Source organism: Setaria italica, chromosome V (assembly GCF_000263155.2).
Source record: "Setaria italica strain Yugu1 chromosome V, Setaria_italica_v2.0, whole genome shotgun sequence".
In the NCBI taxonomy this organism is placed as follows: domain Eukaryota; kingdom Viridiplantae; phylum Streptophyta; class Magnoliopsida; order Poales; family Poaceae; genus Setaria; species Setaria italica.
The window spans coordinates 24,414,562-24,436,713 of record NC_028454.1 but is presented as its reverse complement, the minus strand read 5'-3'; the positions used below and the strand labels follow the sequence as shown (position 1 = coordinate 24,436,713).

The 22,152-nt window shown below is 44.6% G+C and overlaps 1 protein-coding gene across 1 annotated transcript; it reads right to left on the bottom strand.

The window, feature by feature from the left end:
* Positions 1-75: 75 nt before the first annotated feature.
* LOC101756920 (E3 ubiquitin-protein ligase SIS3) lies at positions 76-5,344 on the bottom strand. The gene is made up of 11 exons (XM_004968832.2): positions 4,934-5,344; positions 4,684-4,752; positions 4,496-4,534; positions 4,332-4,398; positions 4,128-4,201; positions 3,064-3,202; positions 2,890-2,982; positions 2,013-2,078; positions 1,504-1,617; positions 813-926; positions 76-688 (listed from the first exon to the last, which is right to left on the bottom strand). Exons 2-11 carry the CDS (start codon positions 4,710-4,712, stop codon positions 299-301), a joined length of 1,125 nt encoding a protein of 374 aa, XP_004968889.1. The 5' UTR covers positions 4,713-4,752; positions 4,934-5,344; the 3' UTR covers positions 76-298.
* Positions 5,345-22,152: the final 16,808 nt, after the last annotated feature.

Below are 22,152 nucleotides of genomic sequence, written 5' to 3'. Positions count from 1 at the left end.
AATAGATCAACTCTACTAAGTACTACTACAGGGAAAGATCAAACATTATAAGCCAAGCAGCAGCTCAGCTCAGGCTCAGCACAAAATTAATCACATGATCATTACTAATACACAATTACATGCACGCAACATACATGGATGATCCTGGCTAACTGGTGCGCAAACGACAAATAGGTCGAAACCATAACATAACAATATTATTTACTCGCAAAAAACACAGCAAAAAGAAAACCGCTGCATAATTTGATTCCCTTCCTATTTTCCCCCCTACTCATTATAGTTTAGGCCATCAAACCAGTCAGCGATCTGGCAGCTGATGGCCGTCATCTACAACTATGCTGGGCAGCTCCTCAGGGCCAACCGACCTGCTGTTGGCCACCGCTGGCTCACCCCCACTCTCCAGGCTTTCATGCCGGACTGGGCGGAGCAGCAGACCCTGCAACCGCACCAAGTAGCTTTGCCCCACCGGCTGTGACCTCACATATCTAGTCGCTGAAGTTGCTGTTGTTACATCGCTGGCACTGGCAGATGGATGGTCTGGCTCGCTGGTCGACCGGAGATTGTTCAGCGCACTTAGATCCAGGTTGGGGAAGACAGAGCACCGGCACCGCGGGCACTTGACGTTCAGCCGGAGCCATTGGTCGATGCACTCCACATGGAAATTGTGTGCACATGGGAGTCCACGGACCTGCATTAACAGGATTGGATTGGACCCGTGAGCATATATCGCAACCAAATCGATTCATCTCCTTAAGGCTTTAAGAGCTGCTTATGACTATTGATGCATGAGGTAGACAGCGACTCTGCTTTACCTCATTGCCAACATGAAATTCTTCAAGGCAAATAGGACATTCACTGCAGTCCGTTGGAACAGCTTTCAGCCTGAATTTTGGAAGTTCTTGAATCAGTGCCTCAACTGCTTCTCTCTGCACAAAAAGAAAAGGACCCCTCAAAATTCAAAAGTGCATAATCCATCCAAGGAAAATTCGATTCTAACTTAATGCTAGCATACAAAATAGCAGATATAAGATGAGTTAATTGATACTATAATGATGCTCCATATGTGGAACTAGAATAGTTCCACTCTACATCCCTAGTACTACTAGAAGAGAGCACTAGAACATTCAGACATATACAGGCAAGGAATGCATCTCCAACTTCAGCATTGACTGGCACCAGATGTCTAGTCCAAAGAAAAAAAAATGCTGTTCCTCTCTTCACTGAAAATCCTATTAGGGTACTATTGAACAATGGTAAAAGTTTCCTAAACTTTTAGCCCTCTAGCACTTCTGATCTCTCTGTCCTATTACCAAATTTCTCTTTTTCTTCGTAGACAAACAGAATTCTTATTGCTAACAGTCAAGAAAAAAGCATAAATTTGCTAAGCTAGACCTATTCCATGAGCAAACCAACAACTAACAAGCTGCACAACCATTGGATCTACAGCTAAGCATATAGAAAATACTTTAGCGAACTTGCGCAAGATTACCAAAATAAACTCACCTGAGCTGCAGTTAAATAAAGACCCGGATGGTATGCTGTATCTTGGCCCACTCTCATTTCCAGGCCAACGGCCTCAAATGCCCAGTCAGGCACGCGGATCATATCAACCAAAACCTGCACGAATGAACACCATATTAGAAATATACCATACCACCAGAATAAATACAGGAATAGATTGAAACAAAATAAACCTGTGCATTCAACCAAAACATTCAATCTTGCCCATGAAGAAAAACCAGTTTGGACATGGTAGAAAATTAAATCTAACATTTAGGTATAGCTACACCTATATCTGACTCATGAATTTGTAAATTTTAAAAATTCCCAATAAATTTCAAACAAGTTTAAGTATAATGATCAATAAAATATCATTGGGAGAATATATCATGAACTAAACATGAAAACACTAATAAAGATGCACAAAATGATTTGATACATTCAAACTGCTAATCTCAACAGCTCATTTTATATTCGTAAAAGGATGCATAGAAAATAGAGAGAAGCAGTACCCCATATTCAGAGACGGGAATTCCCTGCTGTGCCCTTTGTTGAAGTGCATGCCTTCGGTTTATCCACTACAAAACAAAAATCATAAATTCTCCATGAACTAGCATCTGCTCAAATGATCCTCAGAATAATCAAAGCCATACTAGTAACAAGTCAATAATATTATGCCTCCTTCCTATAAGTATACACTTCTATTAAATCACAGGAACATGCTTTTATTAGTATGTCATATTGCACACGAACAGTCAAATATAGAGTGAAAACTGAAAAAATGCACATGAACAGGTCAACCGCTTTAGTGTTTGATAGATGTGTACTTAGGTAGGGACATATAAGTGTGGATCCCTGGTGAAGTAGTGATATCACATATATCAAATACAGTTGTATGTTTGACCAGAAGTAGACACTCAGTATATCAAGATTAAAGACTTTATGCAAGAGGATCAGTAACACTTCATCCTTTTAAAGAATCCAATGAAGCATCCAAGCTCATAGCACACAGTTCAGACCAGTACAGTTATGCCCATTAGAATAGAACCCATCAGTGTCCCTTCTGAACTAATACTAATAATGAGGCACATAATCTTTATCCACATAGTAGCTCAATATTATTCTAGCTGATGAACAGCAGATGTGAATGTATCATGGATATAAACATTCTTTACAGTTTACGCGCACTGAACTTAAGCTAAACAATTTCAGTCCAAGTAAGATCAAGTCGCAATATGCATGCCCAATTCAATAAAGATGGGCAGCAGAACTAACTCCATTAACAGCATCACCATACTAAATAAACTATTATTTTTGTAGGAAGGGCATATGTAATACCACTGTTAGATAAGCATTTTCAAAATGTATATACGAACTTCACAGTAATACCTTTCCAACAGCAACACAAGCAATACAGGCGAGCCCACAGTAACTGAACAGCAGCCATATCAGGAAGCCCCATTTTTGTCCTTCCTCAGGCAACTACAGAGGAAATGTGCATTTAGTATAATTCACATATATAGTGATACAAATAATACCTATATCAAGAATATCAGAACTCACGCAGCTTCTTGCAGTGCTAAACCACAATGTTCCTATCACAGTCCAAACCCAAAGAAAGGGGTAGAGAAGTAGTACAAGAACTGAGAGGACAACTATTCTTCCACAAAAGCGAGCATATCTCTGTTGCCATCCGAGGTCTCTACAGTTTGAAACACAAAAATATACAAAAGAATTAACTGACAGCCATACTTCTGCAAAGTTCAGTTAGTCATTGGTTGTGGGGCGGACAAATAAGACAAAGCTTAGAAACTTAAAACAACTGTATGCGAATGAAAAACATAAAGTAGCAATTAATATGGTAGGAAAATGGAAGATCAAGAACCTCCCATGCACCTAGACAAATCGTAAATGGCTATGTGTTACATAATTACTTTGATGAAAAGAATACTGCAACTCAAATCTTAGAATCATGCATTTGAAAGTAATCGCCTGCATCACATAGAATATGCCATTAACAGGTTTCATTTCAATTTTCAAACAACACATATCAGAAAACTGAGATATCCGAATTTAGAATATTCCATTAGCTGATAGAAAGTCGAGAGTACTTCAGACAAAACAAAATTGAGATAGCTTAAGGAGCACAATACTTTTATCGATTCTAAATAGCCTGACCATAAGTTAGAGTGTCATCCACTGGATCTGCAGACTATTCAGAGAGATATGACCATGTGAGCAACAGACTATCCTAGTGATAAATCGCACAGAACCGAGGGTATCTATCTAGCTTTATGCATCTCCGTAATCTTGTTTCCACTAAGAGTTTCTAAAGGACTAACGGTTTGATTAGTTTAAACCAAGACAGGATCGAGGTTGCAATCAAGGTCTGTCTGTGATTCGCATTGGTGAGGTCATCAAGAACAATTTTCTTGCCTTGTTAGCTTTTTCAGTGGCTGGCAAAGCAGTGAGACCATAATGCTCAACTACGGCTTTGGGCGACCAAAGAAGAGCACAAGTGAATGCAACATGCTAAATTGCATGACAAAATTAGTTTGTATTCCAATACTTTCTCGAATTAAGAAAAGAGTCCAAAGCGTTGGGGGAGTAGGTTTAAAATGACTCACAATCCCATCCCTGCAGCAAGACCATTATCGAGAAACATCAGCAGACGGAAGATGAAGACAGTGGTGTAGTCCACCTGTGGAAAGCAGGCAGTAGAAACAATGAACGAAAATAGAATCAATCCACACATGAGTAGTAAAAACTGAGATACTAATCCTTCAAGTAGAATGAAAAAAAGAAACACTGGGGCAGGACAGGAATCTGACCACTATCCAAATATGGAGTGGATGGGCACATAGGCGATACCTCTTCCAATTTATGGAGACGATGATTCTAAACATGTATTGGATGATTATTAAGGAATAGCATAAGCAACGAAATAAAAAATTGGATGAAGTTGGTCAGGGAATTAGTGGGTGAAGTAGGATACACGCTAGTGGCGAGCATGGAGAGGAAGAACCCGTCGTACCTGCAATCAATCGCAAACCCAGTCTCTCAAATCAGCCAACCGCACTAACTGTCCAACTAACTAGCTAGGGTTGATTTGACAGGGATCTCCAAATTAAAAGAGGGAACGAATTAGAGAAGAAGCGGAGAGACGAGAGGGGTGAGACGCACCACTTGAAATCGACGCCCCGCATCGCCATGGTCTTCTTACTCTTGTTCTGAAGCACCGGAGTGGAAGAACTGAAAGAAAAAAAAAGGTTTTTAGCTGAAATTGGCGATCAAAATTGAACAAATCAAAAGAGCCCATCCACTTGCTCTTCGAATTTGTCAATACAACGACCGCAATCGGCTCAATCGAAGCCAGATTCCTTAATGGCCACTGATGGGATCGAGCTGAGGCTGACAGCGTCACGCTGCTGACCTGAGGGGGTTTGTCTTCCCGCAGGCGGGAAGCAGGGCAGCTGACGCGCTTCCCCTCCCCCGAAGCGGGTTCTCTGCGGCGCGAGCCCGCTGCCTACGACGCGCTCGCGGCCCCAACGCAGGCTTGCCGCGGGCGAGCTCACTGCCCCAGCGGGGGCTTGCCGCCGCCGGCGTCGCAGGCTCGCCGCCCCGATGCGCTCGACGCCCTACGCGTGGAGAGGGGGAGACGAGGAGGCAAGGGGGCTTTAGATCCGGTGGTGGTGGTTCTGCTCGTCGGCGTTGGGGTGAGCTCCTCGCCGCCGCAGCAGCATCAGTAGCGCCAGCATCTCATCGCAGCGCCCACGGAAGGGAAGGGAAAGGAACGGAATCGAAAGAGGACAGGCAGCAAGCGCTCCCGCAGGCCGCAACAGGTTGGTGGGCGAACCGAGCGGCTTTCACTTACCTCGCTGACGCCCGGAGCCCCCACATGTGGATCCCACCTGTCGGTGCGTTAACATCAGTCATCTGCCTCTCCCAGATTTTGATTTCTACGAAAATTCATACTAGTAGAATTTTTCACCAAAGAACTCATACTATAGGCTTACAGAGCTTTTAAAAATGAATCCTCCATCTTAAAAAACTTGGACGTTAATCTATGAAGGGTTTCAATATCAAAATGAAATGATAATTTCAGTAGTGTATGATATGTTGGGATCACCATCTGGTTGAATTATTTGGGAGTCACGGAGAATCAAAGAGTCTTTCTTACTGTGATTTACAAAAGTGGACACGTTACGAAATGTGTAGCTAACAAACTTGCCTTGGAGAACGATTCTAGTACTCCAAGGCCTCCAGGTGCTCCCGTACTCCTGGCTAACTTCATCCGTTGGAGTAAATATGGACGGCCAAGATCTGGCCAGTCCAATTGCTTTGGAAACTTTTAGTAGGCCCTCTGGTGGAGACGTTACATTTCTTGGTTAGCCCCCTGAAGTAGCATAGTATACTTTCTGATTGCAGGTCCTCTCCCTGACTCCCTACCGAGTCTGTTCACCTTCCGGACTTTCTCTCGTCAGCTGCTAGGGGAACGACTACTTCCACCGGAGCTGGAGCCAAATCTGTGAGAAATTCCACCACATTTTCAGCCTCTTCACCCTCTACTCCACGGCCTTCCTGTTCGCTTGCTTGCTTGCTCTCGCTTGTAGCCTCCCAACTAGCTACGACAATCAGGGAAGCAGGTTCGCCCTTCCCGGATCTTCGCCGGCCCTGCTCAGGTGATGATCCTCCACCAAGTGTGCCTTCTCCATTCCCTTGCCTTCATGTTAGGGAGCACGATTAGGGATTTTTGGGCAGAAAGATGGGGAATGGGAGGGGGGAGGAATGGATGGTGGGACTGCGGGAGTGAGAGGGGAAACTACCGTGGTGGCACCGCCTCCAGTTGGCAGTGGAGGAGGAGATCGGCTGCCGGTGCCCAAAATCGCCTTCCATTGAGACGGACAACAGCTTCAGTGGACTTGAAATGAGAAGGAGAAAGAATTTAGGGGTCTTTCACTAAATGCACCATGGAACTGGACTCAGTTGATAATGGTGGGATTTATTCAGGCGGGTTATTTACAAATTGTACGCTTGTGTAAGTATCGTCCAGATCCTACACGTCCATATTCAATCTGAAGGCTGATATCGAGTTTCGGGAGTACGGGAGCATAGGAAGGCTGCGGAGTACTAGAATTGTTCTCAGTTGCCTAGGGTATGTTACCGAATACTCCGATCTGTGAGATAACACAAACTGAATTTAGGTGGGGTTTGGTTCAGCATAACGAGTAGTCACGATAGCGCAATATTAGTCCCCCTCTCTATGTTGTAAGTATTTCATAAACTTTATAAATATCCTCTAAGCACTATGTGGAGTAAATATCCTCTAAGCGCTACGGGGACTCCCCCACAGTCTTTCTTATAACATAATAAATTAAGAAAAGATTATTTTTGACCATCCAACTATTGCCTCCATTTGAGTTTGGTCTTCCAATTCCAAAACCAGGAATTTTTTACCACTGAACTGTCAAAACCATTCATAATTGACCATTGCTGATGTGGACGACACATGGCAGTGAGTCCACATGTTAGGTGTTTTTTCTTTGTTCTCTCCTCTTTTTCTCTCCATTCATAATTGATCATTGCTGATGTGGACGACACATGGCAGTGAGTCCACATGTTAGGTGCTTTTTCTTTGTTCTCTTCTCTTTTTCTCTTTCTTCTCTTCCTTCTCTTTTCCGCTCCGCCGCTGGCAGCAGCACCTCCGAGCACACTGTTGAGGCAACAGGCAGCGGCGGCGACCCTGCGCAGAGGTGGACGGCAGCAGTGGCCCCGCAGGGAAGGACGGCGGCTGCGGCCGTAGCTCAGCGTGAGTGGAGTGGGTAGTGGCAGCTCGACGTGGGGGTGGACGGCGGCGGCGGCTAGGCGCTATTCGCGAAAAGGGTTTCGCATGGCACCCCCACCTTTCAGCCCATGTAAAGGTCCATGTAAAGGTCGGAAGGCTTAGTTGCAAATTTTGTACCTACCAGAGGCTTAGGGGCTAATTGCCACCCCATCCTCTTCTATATTGAGGAGGGGACTCACCTTGGGCACTCCATGCTCCCTTTAAGTTGTGACTTCATTTCTCTTTTATATCTCTCTTCTCCTGTTTGGCGGAGTCAAATCCCCAACATTTGGCACCCCGCCGCGTGTTTGACTGAAAAAATATAATATTGAAAAGAGAGATATAATTTAAGAGGAACGAGAACTAACTTCGGAGAGTGATCCCACGACTTCGCTTCTCTTCATCCGTGACTTTGTTTGCGACTTCATTTGGCTCGTCATCGGTCAACTTGGCCAACGTGGAGCGTGCCAACTTTGTTCGTGGTCAGCGTGTCCAGTTTCACCCCAACATCAACATCAGCCCAACAGCTTCGCTAGCTTGTTTTTTTCTTCGGTGGGCACACTGTTGACACTCGTTATTGACACACTTTTAATGTTATTTAACTAGTATTTTCATACTTAATCTTATACTAACCTGCCAGTTGGCACCTGAAATTACCCCATTATTGCATATGTGTTGTATTTTGGAGTATATTGCATTATAATAGGAAATATGACATAATCAAGGGGTTTGAATAAAGAGCTTAATGGATATTTGGACATGGGTTGTCGAGGAAAGCCAGCACGAAGAAGGAAAGGACTAGAAGGGCTAGGAGGACCCAGGCCAATCGGCCTGGGACCCTCTGGGCTAATCGGCCTGGCCAATTTCAGGGCCTGGTCGACCTCCCGTTTCTTCAGTGTGAAGTCTACGATGATCTCTAGGGTTTTTTCACCGACATTGACCAGGAGCTGCCGCTTATGGGAGACTATAAATACCCCATCATGGACTTCAAGGAAGAGCAGGAGAGAAAGAAGAGAGAGAGAGAGAGAGGAGAAAATACCACGCAAACACCATCCACCGCCACCAAAAGGAGGAAGGAACCTCCCAAGCCAATCGGCTTGGAGGTGCCCAGGCCGATCGACCTAGGGCTTTTCTGCCCCCGTTCGTCGTCACCTTCGGTCCAGCTTGATGAGGACATCACTATCAACGATACATCCACGCCGACACAAGTATCAGTTTCTGGTCCTATTACTCGCGCCCATGCTCGTCAACTTAATGATAAAGTTCATGTCTATCATATTTAGACCATGGAGACGCGTGCACTCTTGTTTTGGTTAGGAACCAGGGGGAAGACCAAAAGAGAAAAGGATTCGCGCAGGCTGGATTCAGACTGCAGGATAACACCAACTTGAGATGGTCACCACGGTCGTATACGGACTCGGATTGGGGCATTCAAGTACTTCATGGAATCCTTATGAAGTCTATTTTCATATGGATCTGGACTCAAGTCTATACCTGTTCTGAGGCAGCCGCAATGACCGAATTACTACCGAGAGATTTTCTGTCCAAAGGTGCTGCATCACCTTATTTTGGCCCAATGGACCGTGTATCAAGTCAGGTCCATTAGGGATGTGTCCTAGTGTTGGAGCACAACCCTAACACTCTGGTGGTCATCCTCTTACCTTCATATACCCCTTAGCCGCCACCAAGAACGGTTGGGTATTGTTTAGATTAAGTTTAGCTTCTGCTACTTGCTTGTAAGTGCACGTGCTGGATCAGCCACCTGTCTTCTTATCTTCAAAAACCCACCATTTTTGAGATTGAGTTTGAAACCTTCATCTACATCTAGTAAATTCAGTACTTGTTATACTTGTTCTTGCTAGTTCTTTGATTGCTTGCAGGACGAGTGCCCTAGTGGCCGGGTGACGCGCTCCACAAGATCGCGGCAACCATTGGAGATAGTGTATCGGTTGCTAAGGCACAGCGTCCTTGGAAGGTTGTAGTCAAGCCATGAACGTCATCTCCATCCACCAATCGAGTTATCCCACGCCCTCTCATCGAAAGATCGAGAATCAACCCTAGCGGGTTCTTATCAGTTGGTAATCAGAGCAAGGTTTATCGGTGAGAGACTTCCAATCCTTTGCTGTTTTAATTTTTCCTATAGTCCAGAAAAGCTCCAAAAAATAGTAGATTAGTTTAGCCACAATCCTAGAAACCCTTTGAGCCTTTGCTAGCATTGCTTAGTTAGGACTTATTGAGTTTTCGGTTGCATCGATTGTGTCGAGTTGCTAGTCTTAGGTTTAGTCCTTTAGAGTTTCGAGTTCTTGTCACGTTCTAGTCATAGCCATGTGCTACCATATAAACCTTGTATTGGCTGAATCCGAATACATCCTTGTGTTCAAGTCCGAGTAGGAATATGAGTTTGTTTGAGACCGAATCCCACGTGGTGTTGAGTTCGAGTTGGAATCGATTTTGAGTCCGAATTGACAGCTGCCTTGTTACTGTTTTGAGTCCGAATCTGAGTACATCTTTATGCAACAGTAGTCCTACCTATACTCAAACTCTTCACGTCCTGCATATATACATTTTGGTTCGGTTTACTCTTAGAGAGAGAGAGAGAGTATTTTTTTTACCGGAATACCCCTGTCCTTTCGGAAAAAGTATGTGTAGTGTGTGACTCTTGTGAAGTCTTTTTGTTCATATAATCAGATTTGAGGATCCCCTGGAAAAAAAAGGAAAAAATAGAAAAAAGAAGAAAAGAAAGAAAGAAACATGAATAAAAGGGGTTGTTCTTTGTGCTTCTCTATTTTTTTCCGGTGGTGTGTTGTGACTTCTTTTGTGTCCAGACTAGCATCTCTAGCACGGTCTAGGTTAGGACCAGCACAGTACCACCGTTGAATGATTATTCAGCTTACTTTGGTGACTAACGTGGTGCTAGTACTTCCTTGCTTCAGCCCACCTACAGCTCCACATATTTCGACTACAGCTTGACAAGTCTTGTTGTTGCGGTATCGGTACACTTCATTCGATGGTTGCAAACTTGTTGGTTGCCATCCCCTCCTGTTGAGCAAGGTAAGAATTAGTAAGAGCTTGTGTAACAGGTTGAGAGTGAGCGCCTTGCAGTAGCTACATCCTAATAGTTGTAGGGTTTTTATTTCTTCACTTGTTTTCTTGTTGCCGTTGTTTGTCTAACTATGATAGAATCAAATGATAGTCAGAATATGCCACATTCTCCCCGCACCAAAGGCATACAACATTTTGAAAAGCTAGAGAATGGGCATGTGGAAGGGCTTGATGATGATTTGCAGGTGACAAATGAGAAGATTGGGCAGTTGGAGGCCACGCAGCTTGCCACAACACCAAGCTTACAGGGCTGGAGACGTCGGTCGCTCGTATTGACAAAAGTCTTGCTGCTATTTTGAGGCGCTTTGATGAGATGCATGCCAAAACCACTAATGGGCATGATGGAGATAACAAGAAGGATGACTGTGTCGAGGACAATTAGGATGCTGATACTAAACAAGATGACCAAGTGCTCATGATCGCCGACGGCTACGTAATAATCGAAGAGGTATGAGTGCTTACCGACGACGCGAGGTACATAATAATGATGATGCTTTCAGTAAGATAAAATTTAAGATACATCCTTTTGATGGTAAATATGATCCTAATGCATACATTACTTGGGAAATTGTTGTTAATCAAAAGTTTGTATGTTATGAATTTCCTGAAAATACACGTGTTAGGGCTGCTACTAGTGAGTTTACTAGTTTTGCTTCTGTTTGGTGGATAGGACATGGCAAGAAAAATCCTAATAACATGCCACAAACATGGGATGCTTTGAAACATGTCATGCAAGCTAGATTTGTTCCTTCTTACTATGCACGTGATCTGTTAAATAGGTTGCAACAATTGAGACAGGATGCTAAAAGTGGAGAAGAATATTATCAGAAGTTACAAATGGGTATGCTGCATTGTAGCTTAGAGGAGGATGAGAAACCTGCTATGGCTAGATTTTTGGGTGGTTTAAACCGTGAAATTCAGGACATCCTTGCTTATAAAGATTGTACTAACATAACCCATTTGTTTCATCTTGCTTGTAAAGCTGAAAGGGAAGTGCAGGGGCGACATGCTAGTTCCAAGACTAATATTTCTGCAGGAAAATCTACATCATGGCAGCCACACATGACTACCTCTTTGACCGGACGTGCACCTCCACCCTCTCCCTCCTCGAGTCGGTCGGCACCACCACCTCCGTCCAGCGACAAGCAATGTGCTCCTCCCACAAATTCAGTAATCAAGACTGTCCAGAAACCAGTCACTAGTAACTCTTCGGTTGCATCCACAGGTAGAACAAGAGATGTTCAGTGCCATCGATGCAAGGGGTTTGGACACGTGCAGCGTGACTATCCTAGCAAGCGTGTTTTGGTGGTCAAAAAAGATGGTGGGTATTCCTCTGCTAGTAATTTTGATGAAGATACATTCGCTTTGCTTGCTGCTGACCATGCAGGTAGTGAGGAACAACCAGTGTAGCGGATTGGTGCAGAGGATGCAAATCATTATGAGAGCCTTATTGTGCAGCGTGTGCTTAGTGCACAAATGGAGAAGATGGAGAAAAATCAGCGGCATACACTATTTCAAACAAAGTGTGTCATTAAAGAGTGTTTGTGCCGTTTGGTCATTGATGGAGGTAGCTGCAATAACTTGGCTAGCAGCAATATGGTGGAGAAGCTTGCACTTACAACCAAACTGCACCCCCATCTATATCACATTCGATGGCTCAAGGTTAAGGTAACGAGACTGGTGTGAATTATTTATGCTATTGGATCATACCATGACGTTGTTGAATGTGATGTTGTGCCTATAGAAGCTTGTCATATTCTGCTAGGTAGACCATGGCAATTTGATACGGATTGTATGCATCAGGGTAGATCAAATTAGTATTCTCTCATACACCATGATAAGAAAATTATTTTGCTTCCGATGTCGCTTGTAGCTATTGTGCATGATGATGTTGCTAAAGCTACAAAAACTAAAACTGATAGCGATAAAAATACCAAATCTGTTAGTAGTAAGAAAGATGAGATAAGATTGAAAGGACATTGCTTGCTTGCTACTAAATCTGATATTAATGAACTGGTTGCTTCCACTTCTGTTTCCTATGCTTTGGTATGCAAGGATGATTTGATTTCAATTTATGATATGCAACATTGTTTGCCCCCTGTTGTTGCTAACGTTTTGCAGGAGTATTCTGATGTGTTTCCAAGTGAGATACCAGCGGGGCTGTCACCAATACGAGGGATTGAGCACCAAATTGACCTTATTCCTGGTGCATCTTTGCCAAATTGTGTGCCATACAGAACAAATCCGGAGGAAATGAAAGAAATTCAGCGACAAGTGCAAGAACTACTCGACAAAGGTTATCTGCATGAGTCCCTTAGTCCTTGTGTTGTTTCGGTTATTTTAGTACCTAAGAAAGATGGAACATGGCATATGTGTGTTGATTGTAGAACTATTAATAATATCACCATTCGGTATCGACACCCTATTCCATGTTTGGATGATATGCTTGATGAACTGAGTGGTGTTGTTGTGTTTTTCAAAGTTGATTTGCGTAGTGGGTACCACCAGATTCGTATGAAATTGGGAGATGAATGGAAAATTGCTTTCAAAACTAAATTTAGTTTATATGAATAGTTAGTCATGCCTTTTGGGTTAACTAATGCACCTAGTATTTTAATGGGATTAATGAACAAGGTTCTGCGTGCTTTTATTGGATGATATATTGATTTACAGCAAATCTATGGATGAACATCTTGATCACTTACGTGCTATTTTTAATGCTTTACGAGATGCACGTTTATTTTGTAACCTTGAGAACTGCACCTTTTGCACCGATCGGGTGTCTTTTCTTGGCTATGTTGTGACTCCACAGGGAATTGAGGTTGATCAAGCTAAAGTAGAAGCTATACAGGGATGACCTATACCAAAGACTATCACACAAGTGCGGAGTTTCCTAGGACTTCCTAGTTTCTACCGCTATTTTGTGAAGGACTTCAGCACCATTGCTGTTGTCGACTATACATTCCCGAGCCCACGAGAAGATCTGTACGAACCCACTCAAGGGGACGTACTCGAGGCATATTAGGACATGAAGACTACACTATAGGGCAACATAGACTACAGGGAACTCCTGAAGGACTAGTCGGAATACAAGGAAACTACTCTGCTGAGTTAGAGTAGGACTCTGTAGTCGTATCCGACTAGTGCTCTTGTATTAAAGATTACCCTGTAACCTTGCTCCCCCAATATATAAGGGCGGGCAGGGACCCCCTCAAGATAAGTTCAATCGAATACAAGCATACAACACACATGACGTAGGGTATTACGCGATCTAGCGACCCGAACCTGTCTAAATCGTGTTACTGCATCACCATTGACTCCTTGATTTTGGCGACACCCACCAACCAAAACACTATCTCAGGTACTCCCTTGATAGGTTGCCGAGTTATAACATCGACAGCTGGCGCACCAGGTACGGAAAGTCGCCAAAATTCTATGCGCGAGATCAATGGCTCCAGTCATCATTAAGCCTGCATTCGTGTTCGAAGCGGGTGCAATGTTCATTTTCAGCTCCTGGCTCTGCATCGCTGACGGCATTGGAGGTTTCCAATGCTGCTTCATCAAAGAACCTGAGAAGAAGCATTTTGGCAGAAACTCTTGTCAACATGAGGCGGAAGATTTCGTCAAGAAATTCGAATTTTTCGATCTGAACAACACCGGGTCCGACCACAACTCGGACTAGTTCGCGCGAGCAGGCATTTCAGCCATCGTGTGGACCGGATACAACTCCAAGCCAATTCCCGCTCGGACTCCGAAACACGGTCACCGTTCATCAAAAAGCTCTATCCCAAGTCCAATCCGAACTGGAGTCAACTGTGAACCATGACCATGACTCGGACTCTCTTGAAGAACTCCCCTTATCAGGTCTGCAGCAGGGCTTGGTAATCACATCAACACTGCAAGGCAAATTCGTCTACTAGCTAGGCATGAGGCCATCTTTCCTTGCCCAGGACACGCCTCGTTGCATACTTGGATATCTTCCCATACAAAGAGGGTATTCCATTCTCACCGATCCGTGAAGAAGATGGCTCCATTGAGGTCATAACATCCAGCTTTGGAAGCTATTCTCCAGATAGAGAGCTCTTTGTTGTTGTTTCACCAGCTGATGGAACAGGAACCAGCGATCAATACCAACATTAGAGAACTCCTCGTCGGGAAAGACAAGTCGAAGTAGTCTCCCAAGATGAATTATCAGCTAATGCCCTGGAGGGTGAAACTAGCAGCCAGAGAACTCAAAGAAGAGCAATAAACACTCAGAGAGCAGAACGTCATCGACTTCTAGCCGCAAGACTTCCCATCGTGAACCTTAACAGAGCATTCGAAGTAGTACAAACACGAGAACATAACACGCCACTTGCCACTATCGCCTCTATTGACCTTATCGCCCGTTCAATGCCTCCGAACAAATACAACGATCTCTTGTCATACTTGGTAGAACACGCATACAAACTCCTCGACAAGGAAACACCAATACCATCCGTGCCTCGCAACCCAAGTCACCATGTGATAGCAGAGACCATGCAAGACACTCAAACCAACCACATGAAGAACCAAGACAACATAGGGGCGTACTCGAAGCTCCAAGATGACATAGGGATGCAGCCGAAGGTAGTCGTACAGCCTCCGTGGAAGGCCCACGTCACTACAGAGCTAATCCAGAGCCCTCGTACATCAGTGATCTTAGAGAAACATTAAATCACAACCGTGATGCTCGAGATATAATTAACAATCGCCGCCGTGAATGTGAAGCTGAGGGTGATGACAATGACCACTTCCCCGCTTTTATAAGACGAATCATGAAGACTACTCTTCCAGAGAAATTCAAACCAATGGGCATTACTAAGTATGATGGCAAACAAGACCCAGTCCAGTGGCTCCGCTGCTACTCACTAGCAGTCCAAGCTGCAGGCGGAAGCAATGATACAAAGGTCATTTATTTTCTCGTTTGCATGGAACCCGTGCCACAAACTTGGCTCGAATCTTTGAAGCCTAACTCCATTGACTCATGGTCTGATCTAAAGAAAGTTTTTACAAGCAACTATGCCGGAGCTATGCAGCGCCCTGACAATAGAATTGACTTGGCTCAGGTTAAGCAGCAAAAGGATGAATCCCTATGCAACTACCTATACAGTTTTTTCGACAAAAAGGCTACAATTGTCGACATCTCAGAAGCAGACATGATAGAATGTTTTCAAAACAGCCTCTGGGACCGATGCATGTTCCAAGACTTTGGAGACGCCATCCAGCGGATGTCAAAGAACTCAAAATTATGGCTCATTCATGGGTAGACCAAGAAGATAAGGAACACGAAAGGTTTGACTTACATCGCAATCACAGACGTGACAACAATAACCAAGGTAACAATCAAGAACAAGATAGAAACTGGAACGGCGATCACTGAAACAACTATTTAGGCAATCAGAATCGCAAGCGTAAACCAGACAATACCATTGCAGCAATGTCAAACTCAAGCAAGAAAGGACCAAACAAATGAAATGATGGCCCTTCATTCAATGAACTACTCAAGAAACAATGTCCACGGCACCCACACAGCAAGCACACTGCAATAGACTGCTACAGCCTTCGCAGAGTTATGCAAGAGTTGCCAGAACCTCCCACCAACGTCAAGGTAAGGGTAAGATGGATGAAACTGAAGATGGCGAAGATAAGTTCTAGACAATGTCTAAAACTGTCAACATCATTTTTGGCGGAATTCCAGGCACTACCTCTAAGCGATCCAACAAATTAGTACTTAGAGAAATCATGGCTATCGAACCAGCCACCCCCACACCTCTCAAATGGTCTGAGGTACGCATTACCTTCAGTAGAAAGGATCAATGGACCAACTTCTCAGTATCAGCGCGTTTCCCTCTGGTACTAGACCCAGTTATCGCAGGCTCAAGACTAACCAAAGTACTCATCAACTGCGACAGTGGACTCAACATCATTTTCGCCAAGACTCTAAGCAAGATGGGCCTCGACATCACTGAGATGCTTACCCTAATGGATTCTCCCTTCTACGGAATCATCCCAGGCAACGCAGCTATCCCATTAGGACAAGTCATCTTTTGTATCACCTTCAGCACCAAAGAGCATTACCGTACATAGTACATCAAGTTTGAGGTGGCTGACTTCGAGACTTCTTACCATGCCATCCTTGGAAGACCAGCCCTAGCCAAGGTCATGGCCATCCCACACTACATGTACTTGCTACTAAAAATGCCCGGACCGAAAGGAGAACTATCTCTTCGTGGAGACCTGTGATGATCATATGAATGCGACATGGAAGCTGTTGAGGTAGCCGTGACTACTCAAGTTCCCAGCTCCACGCAACAAGTTTTCACTGGGTCAAAGAAGCTCATCCCGGCAGAACTCGAAATTCCAGAGAACAAGTCGGGAGCTACTAAAGTCAAGCCAGCAAATGACAAGGACTTCAGAGCCATTGACCTCGAGACTGGCAACTCATCCAAAACAGCCCTGATCGGAACATGGCTCGATCCTAAATAGGAAAGCGCGCTCATCGGTTTTCTTCGAGAAAACCGAGATATTTTCACGTGGAAACCGGCCGACATGCCAGGTGTGCCCAAGGAACTAATCGAGCACCCACTCAACATCAATCCTAAAGGTACTCCCAAAAGACAACGACTACGAAGATTCGCCCAAGATAGAAGAGACACAACTAAGAAACAGCTAGCTAAATTACTTGCAGCAGGCTTCATAAAAGAAGTTTTCCACCCTGATTGGCTAGCCAACCCAGTTTTAGTTCTAAAGAAGAATAACAACGAGTAGAGGATGTGTGTTGACTACACAGACCTTAACAAACATTGCTCCAAAGATCCCTTTGGGCTTCCTAGAATCAACCAAGTAGTCGACTTCACAGCTGGATGCGCACTACTATGTTTCCTCAATTGTTACTCGGGATATCACCAGATAGCACTTAAGGAAGAAGACCAAGCCAAAACTGCATTCATCACCCCTTTCGGAGCATTCTGCTATAAGACAATATCCTTCGGGCTGAAGAACGCAGGTGCGACTTATCAACATGCAATTCAAATGTACTTTAAGAAACAACTACACCGCAACGTAGAAGCCTATGTGGATGATGTAGTAGTCAAAACCAGAAATCCAGATGATCTGATCGCAGACTTAGAAGAAACTTTCACAAGCCTGCGAGCATTCTGATGGAAACTCAATCCTACCAAATGCGTTTTTGGTGTACCATCGGGGAAACTACTCGGGTTCATCATCAGCCATCGAGGCATCGAAGCAACCCCTAAGAAAATCTCTGCCATTACTAATATGCAAGCCCCATCCGGCGTAAAAGATGTGCAGAAGCTCACAGGCTGCATGGCAGCCCTAAACAGATTCATATCAAGACTTGGAGAACGGGGTCTACCTTTCTTCAAATTACTCAAGCGACAAGACAAGTTTCAATGGACAGAGGAGGCGGATAAGGCTCTATTACAACTGAAAGACTTCCTACCATAGCCACTGATCCTCACACCTCCAACACCAAATGAAGACTTGCTCTTGTACATCGTTGCAACCACTCATGTTGTCAGCACTGCAATAGTAATCGAAAGGTTTGAACCAGGCCACATCTACAAAGTCCAGAGACCAGTATACTTTATCAGTGAAGTACTCTCGGACTCCAAGACACGGTACCCGCTGGTCCAGAAGCTACTTTACGCCATACTACTCGCTTCGCGGAAATTACGACACTACTTCCAGGAACACAGCATATCCGTCATCACTGATTTTCCTCTCAGTGAAATCCTCCACAATCGGGACACCATGGGCAAAATCTCAAATGGCTAGTGGAACTCAGAGCATTGTCCTTGGAATCCAAACCCAGAACAGCAATTAAGTCCCAAGCTCTGGTCGACTTCATGGCTGAGTGGAGGGAAAACCAATTATCTACACAGGTCGAATACCCTGAATACTGGGTCATGTACTTCGACTAATCTCTCAAGCTTGAGAGAGCTGGTGCAGGAGTACTCTTAATATCCCCAAAAGGCGAACAACTCAAGTACGCTCTTTAAATCTTTTGGGAAGCGTCAAATAGCGAAGTCGAGTACAAAGCACTTCTACACGGTCTTCGCCTAGCAATTTCACTGGGCATTGAAAGATTACTAATCTACGATGACTCATTAATAGTCATCAACCAAGTCAACGACGAGTGGGACCACAACAAGAAAAACATGGACGCATACTGCAAAGAAGTCGGTAAGCTAGAGAACAAGTTCTCAGGCCTCGAATTTCCCCATGTGGTCCACGACAACAACGTTGCTGCCGATGTTTTATCCAAAATGGGTTTAACATGCACAGAAGTTCCAGCAGGCATCTTCATTCATGAACTTCGCAAGCTGTCCATAATAGAACAAATGAATTCAGCAACCACCAGTAAGGGTCCACCAGAACCTGACCGAGAGATGATCATGATCGAAGTAGACTGGAGGACTCCTTTTATCAACTACATTAAAGAGCACAAGCTACCTTTCGATAAGAAGCAGGCAGAACAAATCTCACGGCGAGGCAAAAGCTACGTTCTAGTCGGAGATAAACTCTACAGAAGAGAAGCGTCCTCGGGAGTACTCATGAAGTGCGTCACTCGCGAAGATGGCAAGGACATCTTTGAGGAAATACATAAAGAATCTGCGGGAATCACGCATCCTCAAGAACAATAGTAGGCAAAGCTTTTAGAGTAGGATTTTATTGGCCAACTACGCTAGCAGATGCAGAGGAACTAGTCCGCAGATGTCAAGGCTGCCAGTTTTTTGCCAAGCAACAACATGTCCCTACCTACAAACTCATCACCATACCTTCAACATGGCCTTTCACATGCTGGGGGCTCGACATGGTTGGTCCGCTCCCAACAGCCCCAAGAGGATTCAATCGAGTACTCGTCGCCATTGATATGTTCACCAAATGGGTCAAGGTAAAACTAGTCACCTGCTCCAAGGCTGACAAGGTTCTCGATTTTTTGGATGAAATAGTTCACCACTATGGTTTTCCAAACAGAATTATCATAGACTTGACTCAAATTTCAACAATCACGAATTCTGGGAGTATTACGAGAATAGCGGAATCGACGTTTGCTACGTCTCCGTCGCTCACCCAAGAGCCAATGGCCAGGTTGAACGTGCCAACGGCATGTTACTTGAAGCTCTCAAGAAAAGGTTGTATGACATTGGCAACACCAAAGGAGGCAAGTGGCTCAAAGAACTATCCAACGTTCTCTTGGGGCTACGTACTCAACCGTGCAAGCCTATTGGGCAGTCGTCTTACTTCCTCGTTTATGGGTCAGAAGCCATACTCCCTGCTGATGTCATGTGGAGGTCCCCTATGGTCGAGCAATATGACGAAGGGGCAGCATAGGAAACAAGGCGCTTAGACCTCGACAGCTTGGAAGAGTCACGCTGTGTAGCACTCGTATAGTCAGCAAGATACCTTGAATGACTACGCCGTTACCACAATCGCAACGTCAAAGAACGTTCTTTCAACATGGCAACATGGTCCTCAAGTGCATTCAAGACACAACGGGACTACACAAACTCAACTCACTATGGGAAAAGCCTTACATCATGTCCAAAGTCATAGGACCAGGATTGTACAGGCTACAACAACTCTCCAGCGAAGAAGTCGCAAACTCCTGGAACATTGAGCACCTGTGTCGCTACTACCCATAGTTAGCAGACTAAGCAGCACTATACTCAGGACACCAGCCTCAATCTTTCATTTTTAATTAATAAATTTCCTATCGGCAACTACCGACTACTCATCTTTGCCTACAACTACGGCTTGCAAAGGCGGGTCAGCTGCAACTTGAGCTACTCAGCTCTACGAGCCTCTGCGCTCTGACTTCGACTTGTTTTCAACAAGTCTAGCGGCTCGCAAAGGCGGGTCAGCTGCAACTTGAGCTACTCAGCTCTATGAGCCTCTCCGCTCTGACTTCGACTTGTTTTCAACAAGTCTAGCGGCTCGCAAAGGCGGGTCAGCTACAACTTGAGCTACTCAGCTCTACGAGCCTCTGCGCTCTAACTTTGACTTGTTTCAACAAGTCTAGCGGCTCGCAAAGGCGGGTCAGCTGCAACTTAAGCTATTCAGCTCAATGAGCCTCTGCGCTTTGCCTTCAACTTGTTTCAAAAAGTCTAGCAATTCACAAAGGCGAGATAGCTACATCTTGAGCTATTCAGCTCCACGAGCCCTAACACTCTGCTTTTGACTTGTCAACACAAATCAATACGAGTTCTCTACAACTCATACAGTAGCTTACACCTGCAATTTGAGCTATTTTGGCTAACAAGTTTGCACAAACTATTCAGTTCCATAGGCATCAGTTTGTCACAACAGACAGATAAAGAGTACACAAAACTACTCATTTCATTTTTCACATGCAATCTTCATATTAACAAAATTTTGCAGGATTACAACAGATAACTCCACTTTGAGAAGTCGGAGTGTTCAGAGTACAACATAAGTGCACAACAACAACTGGAAGCAACTGCCTACTGGCAGTTACAACAGAAGTTCTAGGCTTTTATTATATCACAAGGATACACTTGAGCCTAGTCACTACTCATAGATCAGGAGGAAGAGACACCAAGAGGTGGGGAGTGCATGCAAGGAAGCTGCGCTCTAGGCAGTTGTGCCCTTCTCCTCCCATCGGTGGTGGCATAGACAGAGACTGGGTTTCCGTGCACTCCAGTCCCGCTGCCCTCCATCAACACCCTTTCCCCTCTACAAGTACTCGGAACTAGACTTCAAGTACACATCATGTACTTGAGTCTCATCCCAAGACGTTGCAGAGAGAGTGAGCAGTCGGCACCACGCCTCCATCCTCGACTAGACAACTGGATAAAGACCATGAAGCTCATCATGCTTCACTCGTGAGCTCCAGCACGGTTACTACCAGAGAGCAGGGGGGAAGACTGAGCTCACGGCAAATCCTCCTACGAGGATTCTTCTAGCATCGCAGTCATCTCTCCTAGTGAGGAGATTTGTGGAGGGAATGTGGAACCTCGCTACGAGGAATCTTCTAGCACCGGGACGCTCATTGGAAATTTGCTATTGTCAAAGAAAAGCAACCTAAGGCCAACCATTGCTATAATCGGATCTATATTTCAGCAACGGCAGCTAGGGGGGCTATTTATAGTCGGAAGGTCAGGCAGCATAGCACACCCATGACTACACAGTAACTCGACTTGTCCTTCACAAGGACAAAACCCACGTGAAGCCTGCCTGAGAAGAATCAAAGCTTGCATGTGAATCACTCAGGACGCAAACCGTCAAGTCCTTCATAGTACACTCGTGTGTCCTTGCAACTTCACAGCAATAATGCAACGATTACCACAATCACATGCACGCTCTCCGCAACCATCTACAACAATTGGGGTCTACATGGAAGTCTAACTGCCAACTCAATGATTACTCGAAAGACTAACCATTGTGAGATTTGAAAGCAAGTTCTCACTACATATACAATGATCAACAACCGAAGAGAAAAAATAGATACTTGTTCAGATACATAAAGGTCATCGGCAAAATTACAAGTCAATACAACAAACTGAGACTACTCCAAATTGATAAAGCCCGCTACACGCTCAGCGACTGGCTCTAGATCCTCCAAATATTGCGTGTACGCTTCATCGCTACAATCTCCAGCGATACCGTCTGCGACCAGAGCCAAGTTTGCCTTTGGATAAAAGGACTTTATGATCGCCAGC

What these genes read in the sequence shown, in the direction of transcription:
- LOC101756920 (XM_004968832.2), bottom strand. Translation starts at nt 4,712, where the DNA reads ATGGCGATGCGGGGCGTCGATTTCAAGTG. An exon ending in CACTCCATATTTGGATAGTG is followed by an intron (nt 4,202 to 4,331) that starts GTCAGATTCCTG and finishes TGCTTTCCACAG; the next exon opens with GTGGACTACACCACTGTCTT. An exon ending in TTCCCGTCTCTGAATATGGG is followed by an intron (nt 1,618 to 2,012) that starts GTACTGCTTCTC and finishes TCATTCGTGCAG; the next exon opens with GTTTTGGTTGATATGATCCG.